Source organism: Saccopteryx leptura, chromosome 3, assembly GCF_036850995.1.
Source record: "Saccopteryx leptura isolate mSacLep1 chromosome 3, mSacLep1_pri_phased_curated, whole genome shotgun sequence".
Lineage (NCBI taxonomy): Eukaryota > Metazoa > Chordata > Mammalia > Chiroptera > Emballonuridae > Saccopteryx > Saccopteryx leptura.
The window spans coordinates 82,123,107-82,136,288 of NC_089505.1; the positions used below are offsets into that span (position 1 = coordinate 82,123,107).

Sequence of the window (13,182 nt, forward strand, 5' to 3'; positions counted from 1 at the left end):
CATATAGGAGGACGCTTTTCGAGGGAGGACGGAACTACAAAAGAAGACTGTCCTCCCTAAAGGAGGACGATTGGTCACCTTAGCTAAAGGGTAAGCTCTACCCCACACCTCCAAGTTGGCTGTGAAGCTGAGTGTTTCTACTGGCCCTTTCTCCCCACCTCACTTGCTTGATTCACTTGCTAGAGGCAATTGACATGCCCCCCTCTAACCCCTTGTTTGTTCTGCTGTTGGTTGACTTCAGTTTTGCTTGGTGGGGGGATTCCTGTTTATGCCTCAGATATGTGACTTTGTATCAGAGACTTCCTTATTTGTATACGGCTCTGCGCTATATCATAAAGCAGACCAAGGGGTTTTGTTTTTGCTCTTGCAAGCCATCAGCTTGCTGATGAGTCCTCCCCATCCCATCCTTTTTCTTTCTGTTTATTTTTTAATCCTCCACGTTCCCACCTGCAAAATGACAAGTCGTGCTGCTTCCCAACAAGAAACCAGCATGTTCATGACCATGGTGATGGTGGACACTGGTCATACAGTGTCTATTTGAATGTGTAGTCTTTGAGTAAAATTGAAATAAATACTTCTTGGCTCGGGGAGCATTCTCAGCTGCACAGAATCTAAAATAATGAGAATCTAAAATAGTGTGTCTACATAAGTGAGAAGTCTCAGTGACAACACACCCCAGAAACTTGAGAACCAACCTTGAAACCTCCAATTGTCACTTTTTTTTTTTTTTTTTTACAGAGACAGAGAGTCAGAGAGAGGGATAGATAGGGACAGACAGACAGGAATGGAGAGAGATGAGAAGCTGAGAAGCATCAATCAGTTTTTCGTTGCAACACCTTAGTTGTTCATTGATTGCTTTCTCATATGTGCCTTGACCGCGGGCCTTCAGCAGACCAAGTAACCCCTTGCTCGAGCCAGTGATTTTGGGTCCAAGCTGGCGAGCTTTGCTCAAACCAGATGAGCCTGCGCTCAAGCTGGCGACCTTGGGGGTCTCGAACCTGGGTTCTCCGCATCCCAGTCTGACACTCTATCCTCTGTGCCACCACCTGGTCAGGCCAATTGTCACTTTTTTGTGGTGCAACCGCAACAAACCGGAACCAGAGCCCCAAATTAATCAATTTGGGAACTTTATTCACTGGCCAGTGGACTGCCCACTGTGCCTCTTGCGACCGACGGCGACAAGCTTGGGCGGAGAGGGGTCTATAGGCAAAGACCACAAGGTTACAGTTACTTCAGCACGTTTGTACAAGATCTTTGCAAAAGCACACAAGCACACACTGTTCTAAGATAATAAACCGCCTTCCTGCAATATCTGCAGGGCTGATGCACAAAGGCATCCTGCCTTTGCTAGTAAGATTAGATCTGCTGAGGCTTGTGAGAATTTTCTACTTTAGCTGTAGCTATAAGCTAAATTGGGTCAGGGGTCCTCCCCAGCATGTGCTGACAAGCCAGTACAACTTCTCAACGCTACTGGCTGTGTCATAGCATCTTTATTTACTTTTTGGGGGAGGGGGGAAGATAGGTACAGACAGGAAGGGAGAGAGATGAGAAGCATCAATTCTTCATTGTGGCACCTTAGTTCATTGCTTGCTTCCTCATATGTGCCTTGACCTGGGAGGCTCCAGCACAGCGAGTGACCCCTTCCTCAAACTAGAGGAGCCTGCACTCAAGCTGGAAACTTGGAGGTTTTGAACCTGGGTCCTCTGCGTCCCAGTTCGAGGATCTATCCACTGCGCAATCGCGGAGTCCAAGGTCAGTGACTGAGATGCTATTACCCCTTGGGTGGCTGAGGGAAAAACTACATTTCCCAGAGGGCAATGAGCCCAACAAGGGTTAAACCAATGAAAGTTGAGGCCAGGAACGTTTCCCCGGGTCCATCTAGTTAGGGCGGGACTTCTGGCGGCGTCGTCCTAGGGGCGGGCATTTCCGCTTCTCAGGTGTGTTCACTAGTCAGGCTCCAGAGCTCTGGGTCTTAAGGTAGGAGGCGCTGGAGGAGCCATTTCGGCGGTGCAAAAGCGGGTCCGGGGATTGGTCACCTGCAACTGGCCGAGACCGGGGCCTCCGTGCCGCTCCGCCCGCAGAGTCCGATGGCGGCGGCCACGCTGAGGCGCCCGGCTGAGGTGAGCGCGTCCTCTAGGTCCTTACCGCCTCACCCCTCAGAACCTGGAGCCCGTGTGTGTGTGTGGGGGGGGCAGTCCCGTCCTGCAGTCCAGGCCCTGGCCTCCCGGACCGTGAGGCGCTCGTGGGTGACACCCGATGTGACGGGGCTGGGAGAGGTGACAGGCTGAGGGGCCACGGACCCGGGAGAGACCCGGAAGACTGCGATTCCTCTTAAGTCTGCATGAAACAGTCTGAGCTGCAGTCAAGTCTTGATTAGGAGACAGAGGGATTGTGCCTTTATTTGGTGGCCCTTGGAGTTATGAAAGGTTTGGAACAGGGAGGAACATAAGCTGTTTTATGCTTTTATAAAGTTTTTTTTTTTAAATATTATTTATTAATTTTACAGAGGGGGGAGAGAGGGAGAGAGAGAGAGAGAGAGAGAGAGAGAGAGAGAGATGGGGAAGAGCAGGAAGCATCAACTCCCATATGTGCCTTGACCCCACAGTGCAGGGATTCGAACCGGCGACCTCAGCGTTCCACGTCGACGCATTATCCATTACGCCACCACAGGTCAGGCTGCTTTTATGAAGTTTTAAAATCTTGCTGAGAGTCTGACCTGTGGTGGCGAAGTGGATAATGCGTCATCCTGGAAACCTAAGGTCGAGGGTACGAAACCCTGGGCTTGCCTGGTCAAGGCTTATGTAGGAGTTCATGCTTCCTGCTCCTAACCCCCTTCTCTCTCTCTCTCTCTCTCTCTCTCTCTCTCAAATAACTAAGTAAAGTCTTTTTATTTTTTTCTGAAGTTGGAAACCGGGAAGCAGTCAGACAAGACTCCCGAATGCGCCCGACCGGGATCCACCTGGCATGCCCACCAGGGGCGATACTCTGCCCATCTGGGGCGTTGCTCTGTTGCAACCAGAGCCATTCTAGCGCCTGAGGCAGAGGCCATAGAGCCACCCCCAGCGCCCGGGCCAACTTTGTTCCCATGAAGCCTTGGCTGCTGGAGAGGAAGAGAGATACAGAGAGGAAGGAGAGGGGGAGGGGTGGAGAAGCAGATGGGCGCTTCTCCTATGTGCCCTGGCTGGGAATCGAATCCGGGACTCCTGCATGCCAGACCGACACTCTACCACTGAGCCAACGGGCCAGGGCCTAAGTAAGTAAAGTCTTAAAAAAAATTGTAGCCCTGGCCGGTTGGCTCAGCGGTAGAGCGTCGGCCTGGCATGCGGGGGACCCGGGTTCAATTCCCGGCCAGGGCACATAGAAGTGCCCATTTGCTTCTCCACCCCCCCCCCTTCCTCTCTGTCTCTCTCTTCCCCTCCCGCAGCCAAGGCTCCATTGGAGCAAAGATGGCCCGGGCGCTGGGGATGGCTCCTTGGCCTCTGCCCCAGGCGCTAGAGTGGCTCTGGTTGCGACAGAGCGACGCCCGGAGGGGCAGAGCATCGCCCCCTGGTGGGCAGAGCATCGCCCCTGGTGGGCGTGCCGGGTGGATCCCGGTCGGGCGCATGTGGGAGTCTGTCTGACTGTCTCTACCCGTTTCCAGCTTAAGAAAAATACAAAAAAAAAAAATTTGTTTTTTTAATCCTGCTGAGAAAACAGACTGTAATAGGGAGATGAGGACACTGAGGCCCAGGGAGTTGAGTCCTGGTCCCAGTTCACAGAGCTGGTAAAAGGCAGCACTGAGGAGAGACTGCAGGGCATGGACAGTTTGCTGGAGGTCACCAGATGTCATTGCTGGGCAGGCCTACTGAGGAGACCTGCTTACCTGGAGGTGAATGACAGTGGTTGTGTTTCTCACAGGTTTTGAAGTTGACAAACCACTTTTACTTCTGTAAATTAGATAAGGAAGGAAAGGGTACTCCAGTGCCTCCCTGGTGACACTACCATATAGTGTCTGCAGACCTTTCTCTTGATATTTCCCCAGCTCTTGGATGTGGGGACTCTGGGGATCCCCCAACCCTGTGTTCTGAGTGCAAGGTAGAGCTAACATCAATGTGCTCTGTATTCTGGTGTGAACATAAAAAAAGTTCAGATTTGTAGAGAATTATTTTATTATTTAATTAAAATTTTTTTAATTAATTGATTTCATCAAGAGAGGCAGTGAGAAAGAGAGAGACAGATCATCATTCTGTGCTGTGTATGCCCTGACTGGGGATAGAACCAGCAACCTCTATTTGGACAACTCTCTGACCAACCAAGAAAACATTCCAGGGTTATAGAGGTTTTGTGGGGTTTTTTGTAGATTTTCCAAAGATAGAAGTGGTTTGGCAGTCAGACAGATTCCTGTATGCGCTCGACCGGGATCCACCCGGCATGCCCACCAGGGGGCGATGCTCTGCCCATCTGGGGTGTTGCTCCGCTGCATTAGGAGCCATTCTAGCACCTGAGGTGGAGGCTATGGAGCCGTCTTCAGCATCTGGGCCAAATTAGCTGTAGTGGAGACTTGGCTGCGGGAAGGGAAGAGAGAGACAAGCAGATAGGAGAGAGGGAAGGCTGGAGAAGCAAATGGGCACTTCTCCTGTGTGTCCTGGTCGGGAATTGAACCCTGGACTTCCAGATGCTAGGCCTTCGCTCTACCACTGAGCTAACCGGCCAGGGCCGAGAATTTTTTTAATGAGTTTATTGGAGCCAAGCTTATGATGATTGCCAGGAAGGAAAAATTTCAACAGATTGAGAAGATGTTTGGGAAAATGGAAATTATGCTATTTACTTTACTCTTCAGAAACAAAGAGGGTCTGACCAGGTGGTGGTGCGATGGGTAGAGCATCAGACTGCGATGCGGAGGACCCAGGTTCGAGACCCCAAGGCCACCACCTTAAGCATGGGCACATTTGGTTTGAGCAAGACTTCCCAGCGTGAGCCCATCGTCGCTGGTTTCAGCAAGGGGTCACTTGGTCTGCTCAACCCTCTACTCAAGGCACACGTGAGAAAGCAATCAATGAACCGTGAACTGCCACAACGAAAAATTGATGCTTTTCATCTCTCTCTCTTTCTGTCTGTCTGTCCCTGTTTCTCTCTCTGTCACTGTCAAAAAAAAAAAAAGAATCAAAGGGGAAAGACTAAAGGGGGTTACATGAGTTCCACTGGCGATAGATTAGGGAGGTGGGAGAAAGCAATGTAGGGATATCTCTGGGGTTGCATGAATAGTGAACATGAATACAGATATAATTCTTTTACTTGGACAGTCTTTGAGGATGGAGACATGTAAAAGTGGAGGCTCCTTTGTGCATCAGTGTGGAGCTGTGGAGAGAGTGCAGGTTTTGGTGGCAGTGGATAAAGATAGCCCATGTTGAAGAGCATTTCCTTTTCTGTCACCTAATAGGGGTTGCTGGTCCTCACAAGCACATATGAGGGGGAGGAGTGATAGTGATGTCACAATGGGAGAGATGGTGATCTCTGAAATGGCCAAGGTTTCCATGGGTTGATTATGATGGCTGTTGAGGCAGACAAGGAGTAGAGATAGGATGATACCGAGGGCAGGGCTTTGCTTCCCCTTCAGAATTTTGTGTTGTGCTTCTGTGGGGCCTGGCTGGTTTCAGACTTGCTGGTGGATAAGATTGTGGGCAAATGTGGTCATTTGTGAGTGTCACTCTGCCTGAAATAGAGACCAATAGCAGTGGATTCTTTAAAATGTTTGAGTAGAGGGAAGAATGTTGTGGCTTCTGAGGGGACAGCAGTGCAGTGCAGAGTAGAAAGAAGTTATTCGTATCTGAAATTCCCATGTGGATCTGGTTGGCAAATATTGAAGCAAAGATCAGAAGCAGGCAGGGAAGATTTAGAACCTCATTTGGTGCTTTTTCTAGCTGTGAATTTCCTCAGAGGATTGGGGTTATGCCGGACCCTGTATGCATATGTCCTGCACTCTCTGGGTGCCATGTGCTTAGTATATGGGTGCGTTCAGAGAGATCCCTGTGGTGTGGAATAGGAAGGTAGCTGAGCTGAGAAGTGAGCCAGGGGTCTGAAGATCTGAAGGAAGTAGGGATACTCAGTGGTGTGCACAACTAGAGGAAGTTTGAGCTGATGGTCCTGGGTACCTGATGTGGGGACTTAAGGGTGAAGGGTAAGCTCATGATTTGCTATGTCTTAGAGGCATGATCTAGGACAGGGGTCCCCAAACTACGCCCCACAGGCCACATGCGGCCCCCTGAGGCCATTTATCCGGCTCCCGCTGCACTTCCAGAAGGGGCATCTCTTTCATTGGTGGTCACTGAGAGGAGCACTGTATGTGGCAGCCCTCCAACGTTCTGAGGGACAGTGAACTGGCCCCCTGTGTAAAAAGTTTGGGGACCCCTGATCTAGGAGATAGTAGTGGGTTTTCTTGGCAAGGAGGATGGAGCCCAGGCAGCATGATGCAAAACTAAAGTGTTATTTGTCTGTTTCCTCTCCCCACCCCCATTTCCATTTTTCCTACCTGCTTTTGCTGAGGGCGATAGAAGTGATGAATGGGACTGTGATGACCGGGCAGGCAGGGCTGCACCAAGGCTTGGTGTCTTCTCTGAAGTGTGGAGCCCTTGAAGGAGTGGAGCGTGGGGAAGGTTTTTATGGAGTTGGAATGCGGGTGCTCAGACAGACTGTTTCTGATTCACTTGTATTAATTCTGACAGGTTGATGTGACCTTTGAGGATGTTGCCCTGTACTTCTGCAGGAAAGAATGGTGCCTCCTTGATGAGGCTCAGAGACGCCTGTACCTTGAAGTGATGGTGGAGAACTTCACACTTATATCCTCTCTGGGTAAGATTTTCCTGGTGGCCTGGACTAGACTGTGCATTTTCCATGCCCCCAGTTCCCTTGGGGATGCTTCGTTGTCAGCAGGTGGACTGTGGGCTCTGCTGCTTCCCCAGTGTTCTGGGTACTTGCCGTCTTGGTAAGGCTTGTTTGTTTGCGCCTCCCTCCCTTCCCCCTGCAGCCCCAGTAACTGCTGTACTGAGCTTTCATTGGGCAGGATTTGTACTTGGTCGTCTTGCAGTGGCCCTAATAGGTTTCATCTTGATTAATGAGAAAACACATTTCTTATATTCCTGTTGCTCATTTGTACATAGTTTTGGGGGAAATATCTCTATGTTCTCAACCCAATTTTTAACCACTTTTGGGCTAATGAGTTTTTATTTATTTATTTATTTATTTATATTTTTCTGAAGCTGGAAATGGGGAGAGACAGTCAGACAGACTCCCGCAAGCGCCCGACTGGGATCCACCCGGCATGCCCACCAGGGGCGACGCTCTGCCCACCAGGGGGCGATGCTCTGCCCCTCCAGGGCGTAGCTTTGCCGCGACCAGAGCCACTTTAGCGCCTGGGGCAGAGGCCAAGGAGCCATCCCCAGCGCCCGGGCCATCTTTGCTCCAATGGAGCCTTGGCTGCGGGAGGGGAAGAGAGAGACAGAGAGGAAGGGGGGGGTGGAGAAGGAAATGGGCGCTTCTCCTATGTGCCCTGGCCAGGAATCGAACCCGGGTCCCCCACACACCAGGCCAATGCTCTACCACTGAGCCAACCGGCCAGGGCCTGGGCTAATGAGTTTTGAATAGCTTTTATTTTTTATATATCAATTCCCAAAAAGAGTATCAAATCTTCTTTGGATGTTTGGTAAAATTCAGAAGGGAAGCCATTGGTCCTGAGTTTTATTTTTGCAGATATTTCTGTGATTCCTAACAGCAACGTTTCCCCTGGGTTTTCACAGAACCAACCAGTATGGTCAAAGTAAAATAGCACAGTGGCTGATAGAGGTAACACCGGTCCTTGTTTTTGAACCTAGCCATCTTTACATGTGTTTGCTAAATTGGTTTTCCAATTAAATTTTCTGTGCAGGTCTCCTTTTTTGGCTCTTCTTTGTTGATGTTTTTCTCAATTGGGCTCTTATTCTTTCTCCTGTGTTTGTTTTTTTCATGGACAGCTGTCTACTTTATCTGAACAGGGAGATGAATTCCCCTATCTCCTGTTCTGCCATCCTACTGATGTCACTCACATAGATCTTTTTTCTATGGTCAGTTTTGTGCTCTCTGACCATCTCTCTCATAAGTTTTTTTTTTATGAATTATGTATGATCTGAATTTCATTATTGGCTCAACTAGGGTTAAGGAGAAGAGTCATTTGTGGATCACAGAAGACACGATTCCATCCATAGCCAAATGGACTCAGAGGGGGTCTGGTCTTGGTGAATGACTGTTGCTGAGGGTTTTATGCCGGGCTTATAGGTTGTAACTTTGGAACTAATTTGGCTTAATAGCGTTTTGTTAACATTCCCATTGCCATACCTTAATCTGTTTGTTCTTGTTTATTGCTTAGTCTATTTGTCAGCTTATTACTGACACTGCCAATTACTCAGATATGACAGTTGTCATTTCAATTCATATTTCAAACCCTTGGGAAATATTCATCTCTTTAAACTTCACATGCCAACCTTGTCTCTCACAGATATTCCTTTACTACTTTATAACCCTGACCCATGCCAGCAGAACCTTGAAGTTTACACATGTTCTTGTATTCTTGTATTGGTGTTTACATCAAGTGATTTAATATAATTGATTTTTATGGAATTGAGGACTTTCCGATTACTCCAGCAGGAAATGTCCTCCAGGAAGCCTTTTGCGGAGGAAAAAGTAGTGGGCTCGGCCTTTATTTTTGTGTCCCATTGTATGCTGGCATCTTTCCTTGGTGAGGTCTCCACCACTGACTGACTTTTGGGGCTGAGTAATGGGTAACTACCATTTCTTCAGAATTTAACTTCCTTTTCTTAGAAATCATCCCATAGAATCATGCTTACCTGTGACAAATGTTCATTTATGTTGAGGAATCGCATTTCCTATATGGTCAGCATGTAATTCACCAGCATTTCCTTTTGTTCAGGTTGCTGCTGTGGAGCAGAGGGTGTGGGGGTTCCCACTGAACAGAATGCTTCTGAAAAGGAGTCACAGACAGAGGATCCTAATGTGGCTTTGACTTCGCAGAAGAGCCACCCCTGTGAGAGTTGTGGCCGAGTTTTGAGAGACATTTTCAGCTTGGTTGAGCGGCAGGGATCACAGCTGTTGGAATGTGGCGCATGTGGAGAACTATTTTATTTCAGTGCAGAGTGTCTGCACCAAGAGGATTGGTACATAAAAAAGCAGTATTTTAAAAGACATGTGGACACTGTCTCAGTTGCAAAGGGCCACAATTTTGATTTGTCCCAGATGCTTTTTACCTGCCAGGAGGTAGGGCTGGACATCCTTACTGAATCAGGACATCTCCAACAGCAGGCTACTCGTACCAGGAGCAGACCAGATGAAATGTCAGTGTCTGGGGTGACTTTGCAAATGAGAAAAACTTATCAGAGAGTTCACACAGGACAAAGACCATATGAGTGCAGTGAATGTCGGAAATCCTTTATTACAAAAAATGCTTTCCATTGTCATCAGAGAGTTCACACTGGCAAAAGGCCTTATGAGTGCAGTGAATGTGGGAAATCTTTTATCAGGAACTCTAACCTTCGTTATCATCAGAGAGTTCACACTGGAGAAAGGCCGTATAAGTGCAGTGAGTGTGGTAAATCTTTTTCCAGTAGCTCTAACCTTCATTGTCATCAGAGAGTTCACAGTGGAGAAAGGCCTTTTGAGTGCCGTGAATGTGGGAAATCTTTTTCTAGTAGCTCTAAGCTTTTTTATCATCAGACAGTTCACAGTGGAGGAAGGCCTTTTGAGTGCACTGAATGTGGGAAATCTTTTTCCAGTAGCAGTGGTTTTCATTATCATCAGAGAGTTCACACTGGAGAAAGGCCCTATGAGTGCACTGAATGTAGGAAATCCTTTATCTCAAAAACTGCTTTCCATCGTCATCAGAGGGTTCACACTGGAGAAAGGCCTTATGAGTGCAGTGAGTGTGGGAAATCTTTTTCAAGGAGTACTAGCTTTCATTATCATCAGAGAATTCACACTGGAGAAAGGCCATTTAAGTGCTATGAATGTGGGAAATCTTTTATCCAGAAATCCAACCTTCGTTATCATCAGAGAGTTCACACTGGAGAAAGGCCTTATGAGTGCAATGAGTGTGGGAAATCATTTAAGAGGAAGTACTTTAATTATCATCAGAGAGTTCATACTGGCGAAAGACCTTATGAGTGCCGTGAATGTGGGAAAACTTTTACTAGGAACTCTAACCTTCGTTCTCATCATAGAGTCCACACTGGAGAAAGGCCTTTTGAGTGCAGTCAATGTGGGAAATCATTTTCCAGTAACACTGGCCTTCGATATCATCAGAGTATTCACACTGGAGAAAGGCCTTATGAGTGCAGTGAGTGTGGGAAATCCTTTCCCTTCAATTCTCACCTTTCTAAGCACATGAGAATTCACAGTAGGGGACAATCTTAGATGTATTAGAAATGCACAGTTTTTTAATAAGTATTAACAACAGTGTAGGTAACTCGGAGGCTCCATTTGTTTAATTTTAATTTTATTCACCCAAATGTCAATGGTATGGAGATTTTCTGTAAGTTTTACTTAGGTGGGAAGCATGTGTGTCTATCTTGTACTGTCTAAGGTATCCTGGACTCTTGCCAGATTTATGTCTTTGCACATTTCTGCAGCCAAAGTTATTTCACCTGTACCGTCAAGCAGGTGTCCACTGTTTACATCAGCCACCATTCTAATGTCCTTAGAGAAGCTAATTTCTTCCTATGATTTGTCGGAGGAAATTATAGGTAGTGAGAGGTGTTAGGGGATCAGCATTTGTTTAACTCTGATAAGTTGTGACAGGGACCTGACTCAGTGTTGACCTCAGATAACATCTTTGTTCAGCTGGCAGCTTGCAGATGGACTGTCTTTTCTGGGCCCTGGTTTCCCTAAATACCTGTGATAAATATTTCTAATGTTGAAGTCAGCAATGCAAGAAATGCCAGAGCCATGTCCCATTGCCTTGTAAAATAATGAAAGCCCTTTTGTTTGAGTACTCTTTAATTTTGAATGTTTTATTTACTGTGTCATTTAGCGTATAAATAGATTTTGGCTCTAGAGGCGTGAAGAGGTCAACAACTTTTAGATGGGTCTCAAACTTTCTCTGCCTTTGAAGGCACATTGTGGTGCTGAAATTAACTTTTGCCAAATTTTCATTGTTGCCCATATCTTTGTAGAAAAGAGTGCTAGATGCACATGAGGGCACAAGAGTGCACACGAGGGCAGCCTGGATGCCATGAGTTTTAGGAGACTCAGATAACATTTTGAAGTGTTAGTAGGTGTCGCAACATCAGTTGCTTCTGGGAACACATGACATTTTTTCTTATTTATAAAGACTGCCAGTATTGGTGAAAAATCAATTTTGAGTGTTGCAAAGGGCTGTGTGTCTTTTTTTTTTTTTTAATTTAGTGAGAGAAGGTGAGGTGGAAAAACAGGCTCCTGCATGCTCCCTGACCAGGATGCACCTGGCAATTTCACTAACGGGAGATACTCTGCCTATTAGGGGCATTGCTCCGTTGCTCAGCCACTGAGCTCTTCTTAGTGCCTGAGGCAGATGCGATGGAGACTTCCTCAGCACCCGGGGCAGGGCCAATTCATTCTAATCGAGACTTGGCTACAGGAGTGGGAGAAAGAGAGAAGCGAGAGAGGGTGGGGTGGAGAAACAGATGGGTGCTTCACCTGTGTGCACTGACCAGGAATCAAACCAGGGACATCAGTATACCAGGCTGATGTTCTAGCTGTGAGCCAACTGGACAGGGTGCCATGTTTCATAATGTCTAAAATTCCATGGCTAATGGTCACTTGGTTGCAGGAGTATAGGGATTAAAGAAGAACCCTTGATTGCTACGGAGGCACTGGCCTTATAAGGGGTCGAGGGGACAATATTTAGGCACAAGCTAGATGGAATGTGCCTCTTCTAAATGTGCATCCAGAAAGGTTTCTGTGAAAAAAACTGCAGGATCAGTGTGTACACAAATCAAAGGGTTTACTGCCATGTTTATGTTCGATGGCTGAAGTCATTGTCATGGAAAACAAACAAAAGGTTTTGTAAATTTTTGTACCTTATGAGCTATTGTATGCAGGTGGGAAGTGAAAGAAAAGTGGTATTTATTTTCTAGGGATATGTTTCTGTGACCTAGCCACCATTCCTATTAATTGGAAGACAATTCTTTATTGTTTGGTAGATTTGATGTCACTGAGGAAAGACTGACCTCCAGAGGGCATGAGAATATGGATTGAACATAGAGTTCCCAAACCCATTTTCCAAAAATTATTGGGCAGATTGTTTCATTTTGAGCCTCCACGTATGTGTGAAACTGGAGCTCCCCATAGTCCTAATACAGACCATGTCTGTCACTGTGGGTTTACTTCGTATCTTTTAAAATTTCTTCCAGCTCATCACAGCTCTCCAAGTAACCAAGAATTTACTATGTATTTTACTAGATCCCCTTTCATTTTCTTGAATGTATATGATAGGAATAAAACTACTTTTTCTGCTTATATTTATGTTGTATAATTCCTTAGGCATTCATTAATGTTATAGTATATAAGTAGCTCCTCTCTTTTTTTCCTGAGATATTTTTTGATTGTATCATTATTTCTTTATCTGTTTATTTGTTCATGTAGATTTGGTTATTTCTCATTTTTTAATATTGAAAATAAAGCTAGTACAAACATTTGTGTATAATTTTATTTTTTAAGAGAATGAGAGGGAGGGACAGATAAGGTTAGATAGGGAAGGAGAGAGATGAGAAGCATCTGTTCTTTGTTGTGTTACCTTCATTGTTCATTGATTGCTTTCTCATATGTGCCTTGACTGAGGGGCTACAGCAGAACAAGAGACCACTTGTTCAAACTAGCGACTATGGATTCAAGCCAGTGACTTTTGGGCTCAAGCCAGCAACCATGAGATCATGTCTACAATCCCATGCTCAAGCCAGCAAACCTGTGCTCAAACTGGTGAGCCTGTGCTCAACTCAGCGACCTCATGGTTTCGAATGTGTATCTTCTGTGTTCATCGCTTATGCTCTATCCACCGTACCTTTGCCTGGTCTGGCTTCACATAAAATTTTTTACTAAATTTTTTGAGATAAGGTCTATTCCAGACTTGGAGAGAATAAGACTAGTACTTGGGAATAGTGGTTACAAATCAAGTTTGCATCTGGT

At 46.4% G+C, this 13,182-nt stretch overlaps 1 protein-coding gene across 3 annotated transcripts in view; it reads left to right on the forward strand.

Moving 5' to 3' along the window:
• The first annotated feature begins 1,923 nt into the window (after positions 1-1,923).
• The window catches only part of LOC136399459 (zinc finger protein 256-like), a 28,264-nt gene continuing 17,005 nt past the window's right edge, over positions 1,924-13,182 (forward strand). The window contains exons 1-3 of one of the 3 annotated variants that reach the window (XM_066374635.1): positions 1,924-2,120; positions 6,702-6,828; positions 8,939-12,942. In XM_066374635.1, coding sequence (XP_066230732.1) covers positions 2,088-2,120; positions 6,702-6,828; positions 8,939-10,434 — 1,656 coding nt within the window. In that variant the 5' untranslated portion in view covers positions 1,924-2,087 and the 3' untranslated portion in view covers positions 10,435-12,942. Of the gene's footprint in view, positions 2,121-6,701; positions 6,829-8,938; positions 12,943-13,182 lie in introns of those variants that run through there. The other 2 variants (XM_066374633.1, XM_066374634.1) reach the window with 2 other exon arrangements.